This window comes from Martes martes, assembly GCF_963455335.1.
Source record: "Martes martes genome assembly, chromosome: 1".
In the NCBI taxonomy this organism is placed as follows: Eukaryota; Metazoa; Chordata; class Mammalia; order Carnivora; family Mustelidae; genus Martes; species Martes martes.
In genome coordinates, this window is record NC_137888.1 from 94,878,188 (window position 1) to 94,898,750 (window position 20,563).

General features: G+C 46.5%; 1 protein-coding gene across 1 annotated transcript in view; it reads left to right on the forward strand.

Annotated features, from left to right (window-relative positions):
• The window catches only part of FNDC3B (fibronectin type III domain containing 3B), a 344,111-nt gene that overhangs the window by 266,719 nt on the left and 56,829 nt on the right, over window positions 1–20,563 (forward strand). The window contains exons 11-14 of the mRNA XM_080808436.1: window positions 610–663; window positions 16,269–16,393; window positions 17,621–17,795; window positions 19,653–19,739. Of these exons, the coding sequence (XP_080664562.1) occupies window positions 610–663; window positions 16,269–16,393; window positions 17,621–17,795; window positions 19,653–19,739 (441 nt within the window). The remainder of the gene's footprint in view (window positions 1–609; window positions 664–16,268; window positions 16,394–17,620; window positions 17,796–19,652; window positions 19,740–20,563) is intronic.

Genomic DNA, 20,563 nt, shown 5'->3' on the forward strand with positions numbered 1-20,563 from the left:
GACCTCCGCATGCTTTTAAGAGGAGAGCAAACGATGAGACTTCTTTTCGCTAACATAAGAGCTAATTGCTCCTAGTAACCTCCCAAGAGATCTCATTTTTTTCTCATTTTTTTTAAAGGTAAATCTCAGCGGCACAGAAGGCTTTCTAATCTTAAGCACTTAAAAAAAATGCTATGTGGAGGAAGTTACAAAAAAATACATACTCTTAACCCTGAACCTGTCTGGGTCAGGTTTACCCACCGGACTCCAAGCAGCATCTACATTTCTCAGCTGCCTTTTTTCTCCCCCTGTTCCTGAAGTGCCTCTTGAAAGTCTTATCCCCAGAGAAAGTAGGGCACAGTGTGGGTGTAAAGGTAGAGGCGAAGGGGAAAGCAGCTTTGGCTCTTTGTGGGGCATGATTTTTTAGTAGTGGGGCTCTCTCTGCAGTTGAATTGTATGAAAATTCATTTGTGATAATGTTTCCCAAGGTAACGTGGGAGCCACCAGGGGTATCTGCCCAAAGGGAGAGCACAGGGCTAGCATAGTGTATTTGAACTAAGCGGAGAGCTCGGAAGTTTTGTCTGCGAACTGCTTTCTCTAATCTCATTGTACTGTTTTCCTTTTTTTTAGGCACCAATTGATAATGGTTCAAAAATCACCAACTACCTTTTAGAATGGGATGAGGTAAGCGTATTTTCATATCCATCCATCTAAAACACCATTTCAAAAATAAAATTGCTGAACAAATACCATTTTATTCTTTTTTAAGATGTGCTAAACACATGGGGGAAAAAGAACGTAAGTAGCGAAAAATTTAAACCTATAGTATTGACTGTGGAAAAGGAAGATGGACGAAAGCCCTGTAATGAATTGTATTAAATTGCATTAAATGTATTTACTAGGCTTATTTGCAAGAAATGCTACAGAAAGAAAAGACAGGGTCTTACCTCTCATGGAATCCCTAGTGCCTAGCCAGCCATCAATTCCTATTAAGAATCAACTGCTTTGTTATCTTGACCGCTCAGGGCCATTCTGCATAGATGGTTTTGATAAGGTAAACCACAGTGTGACTCGGGAAGCATAATTTGTTTCTTCTTTTTGAAGCCATGGATGTACTTTGGTGTTACACTGTTGGGCGTTCTCTGTGGGAGAGTTGGAGCCATGCCTGGAGGTGTCACTCTCCGAGAGGCATGTGTGATCACCCTGCGGGCTAGACCGTCCTGTAACAGGCGCCCCGTGCCCCCTGTGCTGTCTCTGTCACCAGAGGCCCTATAACGGTATCCATGGTGAAGTTTCCTTACTCTCGAGCCCACTCTGGGCTGAATGGTGACCCTGTGCATTTCTGGCCGAGCTAACACTACCCACAGAATCTCACACAGGAAATAACTGGATGCAGAAAGAAGCCTTTCGTTTCTAAAAAGGAACTGTACTTTTTGTTCCTGTAGATTTTAATTCTATTCACTCATTTACCCTTGCTCTATTCTGTCTTGCTGTGAGTGAGCAAATAGACGAAGGGTTTCGAGAATAGGAAATGTAGACGTTAGGGAGAAATGCAAGTTAACTAGTCTTTGGGACTTAAATTTAGGGAGATTTTAAAAGATTCAGAATTCAGGCTTGGGCAAAAAGTGACTTGTTGAGTGTGGAAAAAATACTTTCACCAAATGTAAAATGAAATTGAACAAAACTCTCACGATAAAATTTTGATGTGAGAAAGGGGGCCCTCCATCACTTTGGGCATTAGCGTGTTTTCCCATCTGGGTTGCATATGAAAGCTGGAGTCCAAGTTACCGAAGAAACGATCTATTGTTCGGGGATCCTTGTGAATAGTTCCTGCATACAGATGGGTGAAATCCCAGACTTACTTGACCAGGATATTTTACAGATTAGGTGGATTTCATTTTAAGGTGGTTTGATTGGAAAGTGAAACCACCCCGACGGCCCTTGTGGAAAGAGACTTCTTATAGGCAATCCAGAAGGTTGGAAGGGAACCTGACTGACCTGCAGGCACATGGCCACATCTTGCCATCTCCTCTGCATCCGAAAGGACAAGTGAGAGTTCGACAGAAAGTGTTAAGTGTGTGTTGGTGTGTTGCACCGGCCTGATGTTTTTTCTCCTATCTTGAGATTTTATATCAGGATAGAATTTACCACTAAAGAGGAGGCACTTTTCGTTTCAGATCTTCCCCGAGCTCTGTGTACAGTACGTGCGTATATGTGTCTGTGTGCGCGTGTCTCCCATGGGGTGTTTTTTTTTGTTGTTTTGTTTTTCGGGTTTTTTTTTTTTTTTTTTTTAATTTTTGCTGCTTTGGACCGTGGCCTCATAAGTTAAGTAAGGTCAGAGAAGTTGAGTGTTTGAATGGGAAACCTCCAAGGAAAACCCAGGTGCTACAGGAAATGGTGATGGTGACTCAGTTGTTGGCCACCTTCCCTTTGAATTTGGAATGGAAGTGTCCTGGCAGGGTGCGTAGAGGAAATAAGCTACAGCCGCAGATGAAATGGAGAAGCTTTGTCTGATGACCGTGTATAATCAATAGCACCCACTACGGCCTAGTGGCCACACGTGTTAAACTGTTTATTTTTAGCCTTCTCCTGTCTTTTTCCCTGCTTGCTCTCTTTCCACTCTTTCCTTGCTCCCGTCTTAATTCTTCAGCCTTCCCTTTCCTCTTCGTTTTCTCTCCCACCTTCTCATTCCTGCTGGTATTGGCCCTGTTTAGCTTCATGGAAGACTCCAGGTTAGTGGACTCTCACCTACTATATAGGCCTTCTGCCAGGAGGAATCCTTTTGTATTCTGTGGCCTAATACTCACCTTGTAGAAAAACCTCTGAACCCAAGACTCTGCAAAGCGCTTCCTGGCCTTTAAGTATTATGAGCTCCCTGGAAGGAGAGTGTGATCGAAGGAACATCAAGATTAGGAGCTGCGGATTCCGTTCCAGGCTTTACATGTGCAGCTTGACCCTTCCAGTCCTCAGTTTACCCATTAGCTCATGTATATTTACATCACTGAGGCTCTCTCCAGACTCCTTATTTAGGATTGTCCCTTGTGATAAGCGTATGTTTTAGGATCCTTTGCCTGTTCATTTATTAAATATTTCAGCACTTGTGGAGCAAACCCTGAATGCCTCAACACTGTATTGTGTCCTCGGAGGGGTCTCTGACAGGGAAGGGAGTGGTCTTACCCTGAGAGTTGAAAAAGCTAATGGAATGCTGTCCTCTAAAACTTACAAACGGATATAAATAAAACAGACTTAACCACATGCTTCTCAAACGTATTTCCATCCAGTAGCTCCTTTGCTTGATACTGTGCCTCTCCTTTTCAGTCCCTCTAAAAAAGAAAGGTTGCAAAATGGTATCGTTGGGTTTCCTGGCAGTGAGAATAGGAGCAGTAGTAACCAATCCATTTCTGTCATTTCAGAAGTAAGGCTCCTAACAGGACTGTCTAACAGTTGGTGCTTCTAAATTTGGGGCCAGGTTAGGGATCAGTAGTCCTGAGGCCATTCACTTGTGTTGGTTTTTGCATCCCACATTCCCATGCTACTCAAGCCTTGACTTCCTGAAGGGAGAAGATCAAATGCTCAGAGAACAACATCCGCCCTCCAGGAAGTTTGAGGGCGTGAGGCTCTGGCTATCCCTTTAGAACCTTCTCCTGGAAGTCTCTGGAGTCAGGTACACCTGGTAACAGGGACTCTTTCTAGAATGTGCCCTAGTGGAGTATGGTGGGGCAGCAGAATGGGAGCGGGTGTTTGCTAGAGTTATTCCCTTCCCCACCCCAAACCCCCTCCAGAGCCCAAGCTCTCCTCTCCCAGGGCATCTGTCCAGACCAGCCATATACCCATAAGCCTCTCTGTTGTCCAGGTGGCTGGAAGGACAGAAGAACAGCAGGTTGCAGGACGAGCAGATCCCTACCTGAGAAGGGGAAAGGTATTACTTCGAGTCTTGAAGAAGGTTGTGTTCAGGATTAGCACTCCACTCTGTTTCTGATCTGACAGCTGGTCTGAGAATCATAGCTTAGAGAGAGATGGCCCCACCCGTGTCTGGGTGTCCCCATATTTTTTTTTTTAATGTACTACAGCACTGGTTAGAATACTCGGGATATTTTTGTTGTTGTTGTTGTTGTTCAGTTTTTTAATCACCATTCCAATAAAAACTATGGGTGGGAAATTTTGAAAGAGCGGCAAGTCTACTGTCAAGTTTCTGAGAGAAAGACCTTCACTAATGGAAGAGCAGCGGCAGAGAGATCAGTGAGTACCGGGCCTATTTCTGCGGGGACCTGGAATCGTGTGTGGAGTTGACTATGGGAAGAGCTGATAGTCAATCAGTAGCTAACTGCTGCTCTTCTCTAAGAGCAGGTGTGGCCCTGATGGGAAAGAGAAAACACAAACCTGATTACCAATTACCGGCCAGAGGGAAGCTGATTCTCTCTCTTCTGAATTTGTTGTCATCCCTGTTGCCTTGTTGTTCCACAGAATTCACTTGGAAATTACTAGTAGTTCTGCAAGAGGTTTAACTATCTACTCTCTGTTGAGAATTGTAACTAGACAGTCCCTTAAGTTTTAAGACTGTGTGGGAATGACTCTGACGGGGAGAGAGTAATGCACCAGTCAAAATGGAACACACAGGTGTCACTAGGTTTTCAGCTGTGGCCATCAGTTTTGACTCTCCCCTGAAGCAGGTCAGTTCTCATAATGTGGAACAGTGTGCACGTGGCTGGTCACGTCCCCCTGTTGTGGTGACTGAGGTGACTGGTGGCGTTCTCAGTCATGGGACTTGAGAGAGTTGACCTTGCTTTTTTGTGGGCCTTCAGCCACTGTGTTCGCCCCCAGGAGCTTCCCATCAGAAAGGCAGAAGGCCATTTTCAAGATAGTTTTCTACTGGGCCACTTGATAAGACATTGTTGTGTTTTTACAGACCCTTTCTGATCACAGTGTGGTCGCTACCCCCACATTTACCCCCATGTTTGCATTTTAATTTACAAGTCGCAGTCATTCTGAAGGCTGGCAGAAAGCAGGCCCAGAGTCTCCTGAGGGTTTCCTTCTTATGCTAGATTCGAGTATTATACCCAGCACTGACTTTAAAGGGACAACAACAGACTTAGTCTTTCATGAATTAAGTTTTAGTTAATCCAGAATTAAACTGTTAACTTTTTAACAGCAAAACAAGGCTTAGATGCTAGGTTTCTCAAGGTGGATGTTCTTTCCCACAATGGAGAGACTTGGGAGTAGGAGTTCAGGAAGGAGGAACCAGTGCTTAAAGCTCATGACCCCATTCAGGGGCTACCCCAGAGCTAATACCTTTGACCTGCCCATATCCCTTTCTTGGGCATGAACATGAACCTGAGGTAAGTTGGGTGACCTCTTGTTGCTTCATCTGCTTGATGACGCTGAGTTATCTAGTAGGGGTGGGAGCTTTTTTCTAGAAGCAGCTAAGAGGGTTGGATTGAGGACACTGATATCTCTAGGGTGGGGAGGGCTCTTCTGAAAAGAATTAGGAACCTTGCGTTGACTGGCACTTCCAGGCCTGCCCAGTCTGTTTTAAGGGATGGCGATCTGGCCTTTTCTGGGGGGAAAACGTGAGTAAAAGAGCAAACTTCACAGTCAAGTAGGAACTTTCTTTTCCATTTTAGAAAACTTAAGTTCTGTGGAGGCAGTATTTATGGAAACCCATTGAGAGTTTTACTCTTAGATAAGGTTTTCATTTGTGCCACACTGAAGTCTGACTGGCACTGGCGCAGCAGGTCTGTCAGAGCAAATGCATGTCTCCCACAGCCTTGCTGGGATTGTGTGACATGGATTCATACTGATGACGATGTCGGTCACATGGTGTTCACCTCACTGAGACCTGGATTAATAGTCTCTGCTTGGTCTGTAACTAGTCAAGCAAGTAACCTTGCCCCAGGGCCTCTTCTTCTCCACTTGGAATCCATGTCAGTCACCCCCCCCCCCCCCGGTGGGTTAGAATTCAGTGGGTGAGCCTGGGGACTAGCAGATGCAGTGTCCTGAGTATTTCATGTCACCTAAGCACATTATCAGGGTCTAGGGTAGGGAAAGTCAGCCGGCAGAAGGATTGGATGACAGTCTTGTGAGGAACTTCGACAGAGGAGCCCTAAGGCCAGCGTCTCCAGCTTGAACTAAACAAACACGATGTCTGTGCTATATATAGATGTTAATTTGCCATTAGCTTGGCTTCTGGGCATGACATGTAGGGAGCATACGAAAGAACCAGAAAAATAGCTTTGTGGGAATGTGACTAGTACAGTTCCCAAGAATCTTTCTCACATGTGACTCAGCTAGCCCAAATAGGAATTTCACATCTGTCTGTGCGGTGACTAATGAGCCAACACAGCTGTAAAACACAGGCGACTGAGAACGAAATAAATGCCACAGAAGTCAAGGGAAGTATCATTGGAAGTAGAAAGAGCAGAAAAGGTCAGTCGCAGGTAGTGCCCCTACAGCCCTGGGGACCCGTGAGCCAGCCAGAGTGCATCAGCAGTCCTGTTGCGGAAACCTCGTGGAGCTGACAGCAGGCCCGGGATTGTCGCTGCTTCGACCTCCAGTTTACGAGGAGCCAGCTTAGCTCATTTAGGGAGTGAGCTGGCCCGTGATGCTTGGTAACCAGTTTATGGAACAGGTTACTTTTTAGCTTGGGTGTTGCATCGTTAGTACTGATAATCTTGCGGGACGCTTCTTGGCATGAGGGAGTTTGCCCATGGCTTCTCTGGTCAGAGGTTCAGGGAAGGGACTGGCGCTTCAGCAAGCAGAGTGACTTGCCGGGTCCCCCGCCGTGCGGGAGAAGAGCTCCCAGAGGATGCGGCCACCCCAAGGTGCCACACGGCCTCACATTGCGGGGCATTGGTCCAGCGAGAAAACCGGGTTTGCATCCCGCAAGCCATCTCCAAGGCCTGGAGGAAGTGGAGGTGCCATTTGCCGGGCCCATGTGCCCTTTCAGTTCTCGGGGTGCACCCTCACGGAGATGGAAGGGTGGGGTGCCCAGGTCGCTTGGCACACTGTCCATCACAAGCCATCTTTCACCTGAGTGTCGTAAGCCGAATTGGGGACCTGGCAGGGTAGCCGTGTCTTGCCACACCCCAGACCTTCACTGCCACATGCAGGGGTGGTGGCAGAGAGCCAGGGGACCGGCTTCCTCCACTCCAGCTTCTGTTGGGAGGGAAGTAGGCCCGGAAGGATGTAAGAACTCAGAGGTTCAGGTACCAAGGCAGAGAGCTAAGTTCCGAGAAGCCCTCTCTTGTAGGAACCTCAGCCCCAGACACCTGAACCCTGGAAGCAGATGGTCTCCCTGCTTTGTGTCATTTGTCACATGTACAAAGGCTGGGTTAGTATGTGTTTGGGCAGCAGGCTCTGTGGGCAGCTTCTGGCTGCTCCAGAATTATAGATACATATCTTGGTCCATGGCATCTGATTTACCAACTGCTGTTCGTGCTTGTTGGATGCCAGCTGCCCCAAAAGGCCCCTTTGGCTTTGGCTAGGTGGACCTGCTGAATACTCCATGCCGTGGCTGACGAGTAAATACCCAGGGCAGCCTGTTCTACAGTCGCTTCCTTGCCGCTTTCCTTTCCCTTCGCTGGGCCAGACTCCGCATTCTGGACTGGACAGCAGATGACCCTCCATATTTGGAGGGATATATAGGAACATGATGTTGGTTGGTCTTAAATCCGAGGACCTGAGCCTTTCCCACTAGTAGGAAAAACTGGCGTGCCAAAGGATAAAATGCATGCAGTATTTATTCAGTAACATGGAACACAAACTATCCCACCCCCTTGCCTTACCTTTGAAAGTTCCTCCATGCCAGAACGCTCCAAATGAAAGAGCCATCACTGGGGGGAGAGTGAAGTTTGGCACAAGGAACCTTTGAATCCACCCAGATGGGGTACGTCCCCACATCTCTGTTAGGAACCCCTTCTTATGTATGGTTGTGCTGAACACATACATGCTCTTTTATTTCTCAAGCCAACATTTATCTTTGATGTTGCCTAGGGTCAGCCCGTGCTGGAACAACTTCTAAATATAGACGCCCTCGCAGACTAAATCTTTGAGGCTGGCGATAGTTCAGTTGGCGAGTGCAACTTTATTTTTTATTTGATTTATCGTTGCCATTTTTGACAGGCTAAACTCTGCTGTTACAGAGAGAGGGCCATGGCCCAGAGTCACACAGTCCCTGTCTCGAGCCAGCAGCCCCGGGGCCATGAGCACAGGGCCACCGATAACCCAATTCACGTGGCTTAGTTACCAGACAGTTACCAAACTAAGAGCAGCCCCGGAAGGCAAGTGGGCGGGGCTGTGAAAGACCCAGAAAGAGAAGGAGGTCAGTAGCAAGAGGCCATAGATCAGGGAATATCAGGGAGAGTTCTCATGACCAGAGGGAGGTGGTTCACTGCAGATGCTAACGCCCTTGTGGGGGCCATTCTGATTTCCTTGTGCCAGAAATGAAGCTGTCGGAAAGAGGAACAGGAAGGATCATTTCCAATTTATTAATTAGAAGGCAGATGAAAATATCAGCCAACTTCGTCTGTTAGTGCCAGCATTGGGCATACCAGCTTCCAGGGTAGTGAGTGCCAGGCTGATTGGAAATGTTAGCCAGAGCAGCCACATTCCCCACAGTCTACAGAATTATTCTGGACGGAAAAATACTGTAGCCCGAATTAATTGGATTACGCGTGAGTTCGATGTACAGAATGGGCCATGAAGTTCCTTAGTAGGAAACCAACCCATTTAAAGGATTCATCTTCCCAAGTACTGAGGACAGACTGGTGAAGACACATAATAAAGAGGGAAAACGAACTTGAAAAAGGAGCAGTGGGTGTGGTGCATAAACAATGAATTTTGGAACACTGAAAAGAAATAAAATGGAAAAAGAAGTTCCATTTTTAGGCTTTTAGTTATGTCATTTTACCAATGAACACAGTACTCTTTTTTTTTTTTAAGATTTTATTTACTTATTTGACAGAGATCGCAAGTAGGCAGAGAGGCAGGCAGAGAGAGATGGGGGATGGGGAAGGGGGTAGGGGGAAGCAGGCTCCCCGATGAGCAGAGAGCCCAATGGGGGTCTGGATCCCAGGACAGTGGGATCATGACCTGAGCTAAAGGCAGAGGCTTTAACCCACTGAGCCACCCAGGTGCCCCGAACACAGTACTTTTAAACATGTTTTTAACTCGGGATGCCTGGGGGGCTCAGTCAAGCACCTGCCTTCGGCTCAGGTCATGACCCCAGGATCCTGGGGTTGAGCCCTGCATGGGGCTCCCTGCTCAGTGGGGAGCCTGCTTCTCTCTCTTCGCCCTGCTCGTGCTCCCTCTTCCCCTTTCATTCTTTCTCTCTCTCTCAAGTAAATAAATAAAATCTTTTTAAAAAAACACGTTTTTAACTTTAAAAATTAGCTGAATTTTATGAAATGATCAAACACATTTTATATACTTAGCAGATTTTAAATAAGCAGACCCACCTGTAAATTGATTTCTCCACTGGAGCTTTATTTCTTTATGTGTTCATAAACAGACACCACGAGGGTCGGAAGCTCGGGTACGTGCGGAGGGGCCTTTGCAAGATTATTTAATTTACTCACTCTCATGGCCTTAGGTTACATCACACCTGAACCATCCCCAGAAGACTGTTGCATGTCTGTGTTTAAAAATCTTCCCACAGGGCGCCTGGGTGGCTCAGTGGGTTAAGCAACTGCCTTTGGCTCAGGTCATGATCCCAGAGTCCCAGGATGGAGTCCCGCATCAGGCTCCCAGATCCAAGGGGAGTCTGCTTCTCCCTCTGACCTTCTCCCCTCTCATGCTCTCTCACACACTCTCTCTCTCAAATGGATAAATACAATCTTAAAAAAACAAACAAACAAACAAAAAAAAACTTCCCACAGTTCTCTGCAGTTTTGGGGATAGCATTACTAAATATCTTCAGTCTAAACTGTACCTCCGTAAGATGAAGTAACTGCATTGCCCTGCCTAACAGTTTTGGTTGATTTTATCATCTAGGAATCTGTCTACATTTTTAGCGTCTACAAAAATTCTTAAAATCTCTTTGGAGGCCTTACTTTGTTGGCTTTGAGGAAAAATGGCATGTATGAAGCTCATGTAGAAGATAGAACCCTTTATTTAGTCAGACGTTAAACATTTGGGTTCTAGCATGCTCGCTTCTACTCACTTACCTCCTACCTATTTATAGCATGAGAGGAATTTAGAAAAGTTTACTGAAGAATGTCATACTATTAAACCTATATGGACATCAAAATAGATGAGTATGATATTGTACAACAGATTTCCTCAAAGCTTAATGGCTTAAAACAGTCCCTTGTGCTCGTGGATTCTCGGTTAGGAATTGGGACCAGAGTACTGGGAGAATGTCTGGTATGTGTTCCAGAATTTCTGGAGCCTCTGGTGGGCAGGGAGGCTCATTGGCTGGGGGCTGGAATCTTCTGGCAGAGCCTTCACTCACAAGTCTAGCAGTCACTGCTGGCATCGGGGGAACCTTAGCCCCTTCACAACACGGAGCCCTCGAGAGCCGGAGTGGGGAAAGTCAGTGTTCTGGGGAAAAGGCAGAACCTTCGTCATCTCTTCACACCTAGCCTTGCAAGTCACACAGCTTCATTTCCACTCCATTCTGTCCGTTACAAGCACATCACAAGCCCATTCCGGTTCAAGGGAAGGGACTGTAGACTTTCTTAGTCATGAGAAACCATTAAAAATCTTTTTTCTTTATCTTTGTATGGCACTTACAGTGTTACTATGCCTTGAGATTGTTACATCCAAGGTCATGGACTTTGAAAGGCAATATGACTCTCGTTCATACTCCTGCTTCTCTTCAAAGTGTTCTGGGAAGAGGGAGAAGGAAGACATGTGTGGCCAGAAATGCAGCAGTGGGTGGGGTGGGACTCATCCTTGCACCCAGCCCAGTTGTGCTAGCCAGGATGGCATAGTTTGGGAGTGCTCAAACACTGCTCTGCTCAGTTAGCAGATGGAAGAGGTCACTGCCTGTTCCCTTGATGATAAGGAGAGGGAACCCAGAAGACAACAGTATTTCTGCCACAGGGGTCATACTTGTAAAGCAGGATCAGTGTCCTCTTCCCTTGGGTAACTCACAGGCAGTCAGCAAAATGTTTACTTTCAGGGGGGTGGGGAAAAGACAGTGAGGAAATATGTTATAATTTGATTTAATAGCTATAAAATTTCAAAGTTTTTGAACTATAGATTAGAAAGAAATGGAAAAATATTGGAGTACATAGTAACAGGGCAGAAGATAAAATAGGAAAGTAGAGACTATGTTCCTTAAAATATTTAAAGCCTTTTACATTTATAATTTATCCTCAAGTTTTATTTTAAAGACTGAAATGTTTGATAAGGCATTTCCTTTCCCCCACACCTCCCCGTGGTTGGGGGTGGAGGGCTATCCTTGTCGCGGAGGTTATTAACACATCTTGAGAAAACCTTTCCAAGGGTGACTCAGTCTCTGCTGGTGAGCCACGTGAGAGTCCACGTTTTACCTGCTGCACTGTGTTTCCTTCTCTTATCCCTGCCCTTCTGCTGTCTGGTAGAACGTTCTGCTGGAGGTTATTGAGTACTGACATTTCTTCACAAGTTAGCAGGAACCTTGTAGGACCTAGAACATCTGGACTCTGATTATTCTTAGAACTTGTAAGCCACTGCGTGACTTCTCTAAAGAGTGAGCGTTAGAAGGATTTTAAATCTGGGACGCCTGGGTGGCTCAGTTGGTTAAGCAGCTGCCTTCGGCTCAGGTCATGTTCCCAGCGTCCTGGGATCGAGTCCCACATCGGGCTCCTTGCTCGGCGGGGAGCCTGCTTCTCCCTCTGCCTCTGCCTACCACTCTGCCTGTGCTCGCTGCACTCTCTCTCTCTCTAATAAATAAATTAAAAAAAAAAAAAAAAAAGAAGGATTTTAAATCTTCCAAGGCTGCGACTCTCCCCAGAGATGGTGCCTGTCTTTGGTATGTGAGTCTAAACTGAAACGAGGCACTTGCTCAGCCAGAGGGAGGCGGAGATCGGGATGGCCGGCAGACATTGGCCACAGGAATGCTGGGCGATGAGAGTTGCCATGGCACAAGGGGGAGTGGGTTGCCTGAGACCTGCTCCACTCGAGGGAATGGAGAGGAAGCCAACCCCCTGGGGTCTGGAATGATCTGGAATGTAGATCATACACAATGTGCTCTCATTTCGTGGTAATAAAGAGGAGGTAAGGCAGAACTGAGCAACAGGGTCCTGGGCAAGGGCCGACATATATGTGCTGGCTCACTGGCTGTCATGGGGAGCAGTGGTGACCAGGAGTGGGAGATAAGCAGCCTGCGCCCTGGCCAGGAAACATCTCCATGGGACTTAAGGCCATGGTGCCGAACTGGTGCTCTCTCTGGGGCTGCGTCTGGGATGGTGATAGATTAACGAGAGCTGTAGAGTGAGTTGAGTGAGAAGAAGAGCACTCAGCTGAAGAGGGAGGGAACCCAGGGCTGTAATGCCGCACCCCATGCGAAATGGAGTGCCTTGAAGTTAATCAGCACACCATGAGTTCGTAGCCCAAGATTTCTTCTCATTTAGGAAAGAGTAATCTTGTCCTTGAACTCAGCTGTGCTGTAGAAACCAGCATTTGGGCATGCCCAGGATTCTGAAATGGAAACCAGTCAGGGAGCCCAAAAATCTGCCCCTTTCGGATTTGTGGACACTGGCAGTAGAAGGTTCGGTGAGAACATGACTGGTGGTTGTATCGCTTCGTGTCAGATGCAGCCCCGGGCCTGGATCTGTTCCAGAATTATGGAGGGTATGGACTTGAAGCTTTCTTTCTGCTCTTTTTCCTAAGTGGGGTGAAGTTTGGTTTCCTTCCTCAGGAGAACGGGAGCCTCATTGCACATCTTAGGGAGGTTCTGATCCTGCCTGCTTACACGCCGCCCACCTGATCTGCCCACGTACAGAGACACAAGCCTTTCTAGGCATCCACCCTCCAGCTCTTCCCTTAGAGACCCGCCAGCAGCTTGGCCTTTTGAGCAATCCTCTTCCTCTCCTCTGTGTGACGCACCACACGTGGCCTCATGGTAGTCACTGACCAGGATGCGGCCATGGCCACCGGTGTCCCTGCTGCCTGTGTTTGGCCAGATTATTGGCGGCAGACCTAAAAAACATCCAGAGATACTCGTTTCTCTTAGGACCATGTTTTAGTGGGAAACTTTGCACAAGGCTGACCTTAAATGATGAAAAAATAAGTTTCCAAGTAAAGCTAGTATCTCTCTAATCCTGTGTAGTTTAGATTAGGTTTTATTAGGAGGGGGGTACCTGCCAGAGATCATAATCTCTGAGTCATTTGGAGCCATGCTACCTATAACATGAAAGTTACGATTTACCATCTGTAAAACTTCACTGACAGTAATGCTTAGACATATTTAATTTCTGATAAACAGTGATAAGCACTCACATGACCACCCCCATCAGTTCAGCTGAATCCTTCAGTCTTCTAAAGCATTATCTTTTTTTTTTTTTTCCCCTTAACCCTACTCATTTCTATCAACAAGAAGAACTGGCTAATATCTTATTTGCAAATGCTGTTTACAGCCTGGCACCCTTCTTAGTGTACAGACCAGTCCTCCACATTAGCCTTTGAACATGTCCTTGCCCCAGAGCCTAAGCCCGGAGCTCTGCGAGCACCTGGTACGGTCTGTCCAGCAGATCAGGGTGATGCCGTACCCCGTGCTATTCCCCGTTTTCATTTGCTAACCCCTTAGCTGTAGTTCACTTTTGCACTGCAAGGACTTTTGTGAATATCCTTTTTTTTTTTCTTCCCTGACTTCCCTTTTATATTAAGCTCCATGTCATTCATGAGTATTTCCTTACTTCCCTACTTCCTTCACTCTGTGAACTATGTGTACTCTTAACCCTTCAGACTCCAGATGCTGTTTCTGAAACTCGGTTCTAAGGTTCCAGCAGCTCTGGGTCTTTCTGCATGTTGTTAAGGACCATGCACAGAGTATTAACATCTTGAAAGGTACAAATTTTCCAAGATGGAAAGTTTGGCATGCTTTATCTAAACAAGTTGGAGTTTATTTAGTAGTTGTTCCTGATACTGAGGTAGGGGGGGCAGGAGGAAATTTGGCAACATAGGAGAAATGTCTTCAAGGTCACAAAATGCCTCTTTCCCAGTTCTTCAGCAAATCACAGTGCTGTGGCCCTTTAAAAGAGAAGTCTAGTCCCCAACATCGATCTTCCCCATTCTTTTTTCTCATTTCAGCCACAGACAGTCCAGTTTTTACCCTATTAAAGCAAATCAACCTAGTAAGGAACAGACTGACTTTTATTTACTGGCTATAGTTCTAAGCACCAGAAATGGGCAAAGGAGACCAAACAAAGAAATAGGAAAAAACGAGGCATTGAAGGGGAGCCAGCGTCGGGGTTGGAAGGGATGAGGCTTCCGTGGCAGCAGGATGTGCCTTTCTTGCACTGTTTACTCTAAGCTCTGAAATAGAAGAGGAAAGAAGGTAGATCATGCTACAGCTTGAAATGGATACAAAACATACTAGGGTGTGCACAGAGTATAATCAGACCCTGGATGTAATTATGCAAATGTATGTATAAACGGTGTTGCTATGAATAAATCGTCTGCTGCAACCTTACCACTCAAGGTTAAAGTAAGCTGATACGCCAGCCACTCAGTGACTTTGCCCAAGTAGCAGCTGAAAAATGTTACGCTTTGCAGTTTGCATCTGAGTGGACTTTGAAACCTTGATAATACGAACTTTGAATCTCAAAGATTAATAGGACTTCTACTCCCTTCCTGGAAAGGGCACCACCTTGCTTGGTGAGGGGAGGGGAAGGCGGGGAATTAGTCTGAGGATGAATGTACCAGTGGTTTTTAATCTGTTCACCCTAGTGGCACTTTAAGCTAGTTGTGTGTTTATTTTATTTTTAATTAAACTTCACCTGGAATGTGTTTCAGCGGTAAGCGTTCTGGAGGCTTGCTTAAAGGAAGGAAATGCTTAAATTTGCTTAGGAGAAAAATGTGCTTTCATCTTCTTTATAAAATAAATTGAGAACTTCAGACATATTTCTGAAAGCCCTGGGCCCAACCGTCTGAATAGAATGCTAAGGTTCATTCAGTGTTGGCATGTGGCTTTCTTTGCATGAACGTCGATAAAAATGCTGTGGATGATGGGCATGAAATACTTGTTCTGCCATCCTACTGATAGGAAGAGTCCGTGCCCGAGCGTGGCACAGGGCAGATGACTTTTTTTTCTTACTCATGGGTCTGTGAAGACAACCTACGAGAGTGGTTTCTTTTTACTTCAAAGAATTTGAGGCATCGTGGACTGCTAGAAAGTCATTAAAAATGTATTTCCGGCCTGATAAGAATGGTAAAGAGTGGCAATCATACATATAGGTGAATTCAGCCAAGGTTGCTCACCAGACATCAAGGTGCTTATCAGACATGCAACTCCGTAAGGTGTGACTGAGCTCCCTGACTGTCCACTGCACTGTTAAGGAGGGAAGCAGAAATGGGCGAGATGAGTCAAAGGCATGTGACCCACATTTAGGGATCAGTGAACAAATAGCTCACCACTGCAGGAATGCACATGTTCAGGGACTAGCGGGAGGGGAGCAGAGTGGGAAAGGAGAGAGAAGCCTGGGGAGGGCTTTCTTCTCTGGCACGCTAAGCTCATTAGACTGATCCTCGGGTGCTCGGCAATTACTGCCTTTCCAGAACTAGCGATCCCTGAAATAAGGCTGCAGACTTACCCTTGGTTGGTCAGACTGGGGCAGTTTGACCAAGGCAAGTGAGGAGGAGCTTAGAAATGGTGCATTGCCTTATACCTGATAGGACTTTTGTTGTTGTGGTTGTTAACCAAAACCAGTTCAGAAATACCACAAGCATGAGGCATGACTTGTCTCAGTTACAGGTTTTTCTTTCTTTTTTTTTTTCTGATTTTTTTTTTTTATTTAGAGAGAAAGAGAGATTGAGAGAATGAGTGGGAGGAGGGCAGAGGGAGAAGCAGACTCCCTGTTGTTGGCTGGGGAGCCCGAGTGGATCCCGGGGCCCTGGGATCACAACCTGAGCTGAAGGCAGATGCTTAACCGACTGAGCCACCCAGGCGTCCCCAGATGTTTCTGTAATGCCTTTTATGTTCAGGATGACATTGCATTGTCAAACCCTCCCCTAGAAGCCTTCCTTCTCTTGGTTTTGTTCATCCAGACCCAGGAAATGAAACAATTATTCAGAAGGCCTTCCTCAGTTTCTTATTACTGGTTTTTTTTTTTTAAACTTGTGTGCATTGTTTCATTGTTGCCTTTTAGGGAAAGAGAAACAGTGGTTTCAGACAGTGCTTCTTTGGGAGTCAGAAGCACTGCAAGTTGACAAAGCTTTGTCCAGCGATGGGGTACACGTTCAGGCTGGCTGCTCGGAATGACATCGGCACCAGGTATGATGTCTCCTCGCCCTCTTGCCGCTGAACACTCACGTGGTCATTCTGTGTCTTCCTCTCATGTGGCTAGAACGTGTGAAGACATCCACTGCCCCACGCTGAAACAATTTGAGATTTTCCTCGAAGGAACCCTAATCAGAGGGTGAAAGGCGTGTCCCAAGGTGATGAATGCCCCGGGTGGCCTCCGTGCCAGCTCTCAGGCTGTGAGGCTGAGGCCCTATGACGTGTCCCTGGGAGCCCAGATGAAGGTAGCCGTTCAGATTCTGAGAGAAATCCCTCTTGAGGCTTTATTTTTTTTTTTCAGAACACGTGCCTTTTCCTTTCATCACTAGTCATGTGGTTGCCTTTTTCAGTTATATTTGAGGTTGCCTGATAGAAAGGGGTGCTGGGCCGGCTCTGGCCGGCTGTTGTCAAGCTCTGGGCAGACCCTCACAAGCCTGGAGAAAACCCGCCTGGCCCAGGCACCACAGCTTGCCTCCAAGCTGTAGAAGAAAGGCCATAACAGGTATCCGAGGGAGCGTCTGGGGATTAAAGATGCTTTGAAAGGACCATATTTCAATTGTACTTCCTGGGTAACTCTTGATTAAGGGAAAAATCCTTTTTCTTTCATCACTGCTTATTGAAAAATCTTAAAGGTTCAGTGCATCATTGGTCCTCAAGCTTTTCTCCAGCCTCGAGAACATCACAAGATTTCACAGCCACCTCTCCCCACCCGTGATAGCCGGTTCAAGTCTGCCGGTTGAAAAAGTCATAATGATAAAGGCTTCAAGGGTTTGTCAGTGAATTGGAAGCACCCACAAACTTCTGAAAACTAGCACCGAATATATTTGTAAAGCAGTGTATTTCGTCAGCAGACATTGATTTGTGCTCATACTGATGTGAAGTTTCCTTGGTAGCTGTGGGTCATAGCTTAGTGTCTTTGCACAGTGTTGTGCTTTCTGCTGGGTGCTTTTGGGGGGTGGGAGATAAATCCTTAACTATGTTGTCCTGCAACTTGATCTGCTTTCTTAGTAGCAGACTGACAATCAGGCAAATAGAAAGTAGGAGTAGTAGGGAATATCACATAAAGGGTGCTTGCCTTCCTTTGTTGGCTGGATCTGTCGTGCCCCAGACTTTCCAGCCCAAGCCAGTCAGGCAGTAGGTGGGCCTATCCTTCTCTTTTAAAATGTCAAGACTCCTCTCATGTTCCTAAATGTATGTCTTCCTGGGTTTGTCTCTCCATAGCGGTTATAGCCAAGAGGTGGTATGTTACACATTAGGAAACATTCCTCAGATGCCCTCTGCACCAAGACTTGTCCGAGCTGGGGTCACATGGGTCACGTTGCAGTGGAATAAACCAGAAGGCTGTTCACCCGAGGAAGCGGTCACCTACACCTTGGAAATCCAGGAGGATGAAAACGTAAGCCCTGCGGATTTTGTACCCTTGCGTGTGTTCGGTATAAGTCAGTATTGTCGTAACAGACAGAATGCCATAAAAGTGCACTAGCTACATAAGTTCAGAACCGAACTCTTAATTTCTACCACTACCACCGCCGGCCGCAACCTGTCCTTCCCACAGTCTTCCCTATGTCAGGGAGTGGCATTCCTGCCCTTGTGTTTGGGGAAGCCAGAAAATCTGGAGTTGTCCTCGACCCCATCTATATAATCAGTCGGCAGATCTTTTAAATCTGTGTCCATATATTAACCCGAAATCTGGCCATTTCTCAGTATCCAAGGCTGCTACCCCTTCCTAAGCCACCATTATCCCATCCCTGGATTATTGTGGTGGTCTCTTTATGTATTTTCCTTTCCTCTCACCCTTTTTATACTGTAGTCTGGTCTCCACAAGAAGCCGAGGTGATCTGTTAAGTAAAACAGATCCGGTCGGTGCCCTGCTCAGAACCCTTCCTACCTCTGGGCCTTCCCCACCCTTCCAGAATAAAAGCTGAAGCCCTTACAATGCCTGCAAGGTCCCATGCTATTCCGTTTTTCTTTCAGGTCCTTGCTTCTGCCTCTGTAGTCTCATAGAACACGCAAGCATGCCTTGACTTCAGGGCCTTTGCAGTTTCTGCGCCCGACAGCTCGAAGGCCCTTCCACTTCCCTTTGACTCAGTTCCCTCATTTCCCTCAGGTCTCCTCACGTGTGACCTGTGCATAGCCACCTTCCCTAAAACAGCACTATGCAGTAGAACTTTCCACAATGATGGAAATGGTCTATAGTTTGTGGTATCCAATAAAGGTAGCACCTAGTCACATGTGATGATTGAGTACTTGAAATATGGCTGTGGGCCCATGGTACTGAATTCTGAATTGTATTTAGTCTAAATTAAAGAGCCCCACATGGCTGCCTTATTTAACTGGCACAGCCCTAGAGGAGCACCTCACTCGACCCACTGCTCTGTCCTTTCACCCAGCTTGATTTTCTTTGTCATTGCCCTTAACACCCCGCAGCCTGCTTCATATTTATGTATAGGTTTTATTTTTTTAATCATGGTCTCCACCTGGCATGTAAGTTTCTGGCAGGCAAGGCTTTATCTGTTCTTGGGCAGTGCTGAGCCCGTAGAAGGCGGAAGGAAGCCTGATGCTTAGGAGGTGCTCAGTAATCGTTGATGGCTGGCTGGATGGAGTGATGCGTGATTGAGAATACTAGTGAATGAATTCTGCACATTGGGCTTTTAGGGGGATACCTAGCCTCTTAAAGGATCATGCCTTTCCCGTCCAGACTGTCCTTTTTCCCTTGGCCAGAAGAGGACACTGTGTGGTCAGAAAGCTCAGCCGCAGTTCGTTATGTAGCACATTGCAGCTACACGGTGAAGAGCCCGGAAGAAGATGTTCTTCTCAGACTAAATACAGACGTTAAATACATTTTTTTACAGTACATACTTCTTTGTCACCTGGCCCTGCTTAGTGGTTTAATCCTTGGAACTGGGAGAAGTTTGCTCTAGGAGGAAAGCTTGTGGTGGCATCTTTTCCAGGGCGGATTTGCATTCTCTCAGGAGGAGAGCACTGTTCTCATGCACGTTAGTTCAAGCCTCACAATAAAGTTCGACAGACCCAGGAGAAACTACAATGAGATAAAGTCAAATTTTTACTTGATAGAGCTACAGCACCATCCACAGCACCAAGGACTCTGACGTTCTCTTTTTGCCGTCACTGCTCGACCTCTGGCTGCTGGTGGTGATGGAAAGAGGCAGTAGAAAAATCCTAAACACAGAGGTATTTAGTAATGCCCAGTTTTCAGTGATACTGATGTTTCTTTCTGGCTTTGCCTTTGCAGGATAACCTTTTCCACCCGAAATACACTGGAGAGGACTTAACCTGTACTGTGAAAAATCTCAAAAGAAGCACACAGTATAAATTCAGGGTGAGTCAGGCATTTTGGTACCTGAACTGATTAAAAAAACAGCTGTTTCATGTTGCACCCATTTACCATTTCAAACGGACTCCGTAGGTGAAAAGATTTTTAAGTTTCACCATGCTTTACATTATTAAAGTAACACTTACAGAAGGTGCACTGTACTTTAAATTTTAAAGCCCAGTTTTGAGAGGGGAACCTGTTGTTGCATGCTGGAACAGACTGCATCACGGGGTCGCCGGGTGCCTGCGGCTGAGGGCACCCGAGCTGAACACTCAGCGCACCTCTCACCCACACGTCCCCCCTTGCCCTCTCGTGCTTCTCCTTTTAATTTGATTTCCCGTTCACTCTCCCTCTGCCACTGCTCTTCTGCCCATTTCTTTTTTCTCCAGCTATTTTTATGTTTCTCTTCATGCCCACTCTGTCTCTACTTAGGCATTGCTTTGGTCATCAGCCACCAGTATTAATGTCAGAGGACTCCGCACTGTAAGGAAAAGTGGAGCTCCCAGCCGCAGCCGTTAGAGCGAGCAGAGTGGTGGGCGGCGTTCTCGGCTGCAGGCTGTTTACTGATCTGGGGCCAAGCGCTGCAGGGTCTTCTAGGGCCGTGTCCTTTTTGGAGGGAGAAGTTCATCTTCTGAGTCTTCCCTTCCTTTTCTAGTTCTGGGGACCAAATGGTGTTTGACACATAGTAGTCATTCAGTAAATAGCTGTCAGGTTATCCAGTCAAGTGTGGGATGGTTCGAGGAAAATGATAGTTTCTGATTTTTAACAAATGCTTGTTATTTAGAGCCGGCTCTGAGAACATAGGGCTACTGCTAGCATTTCTCCACAAG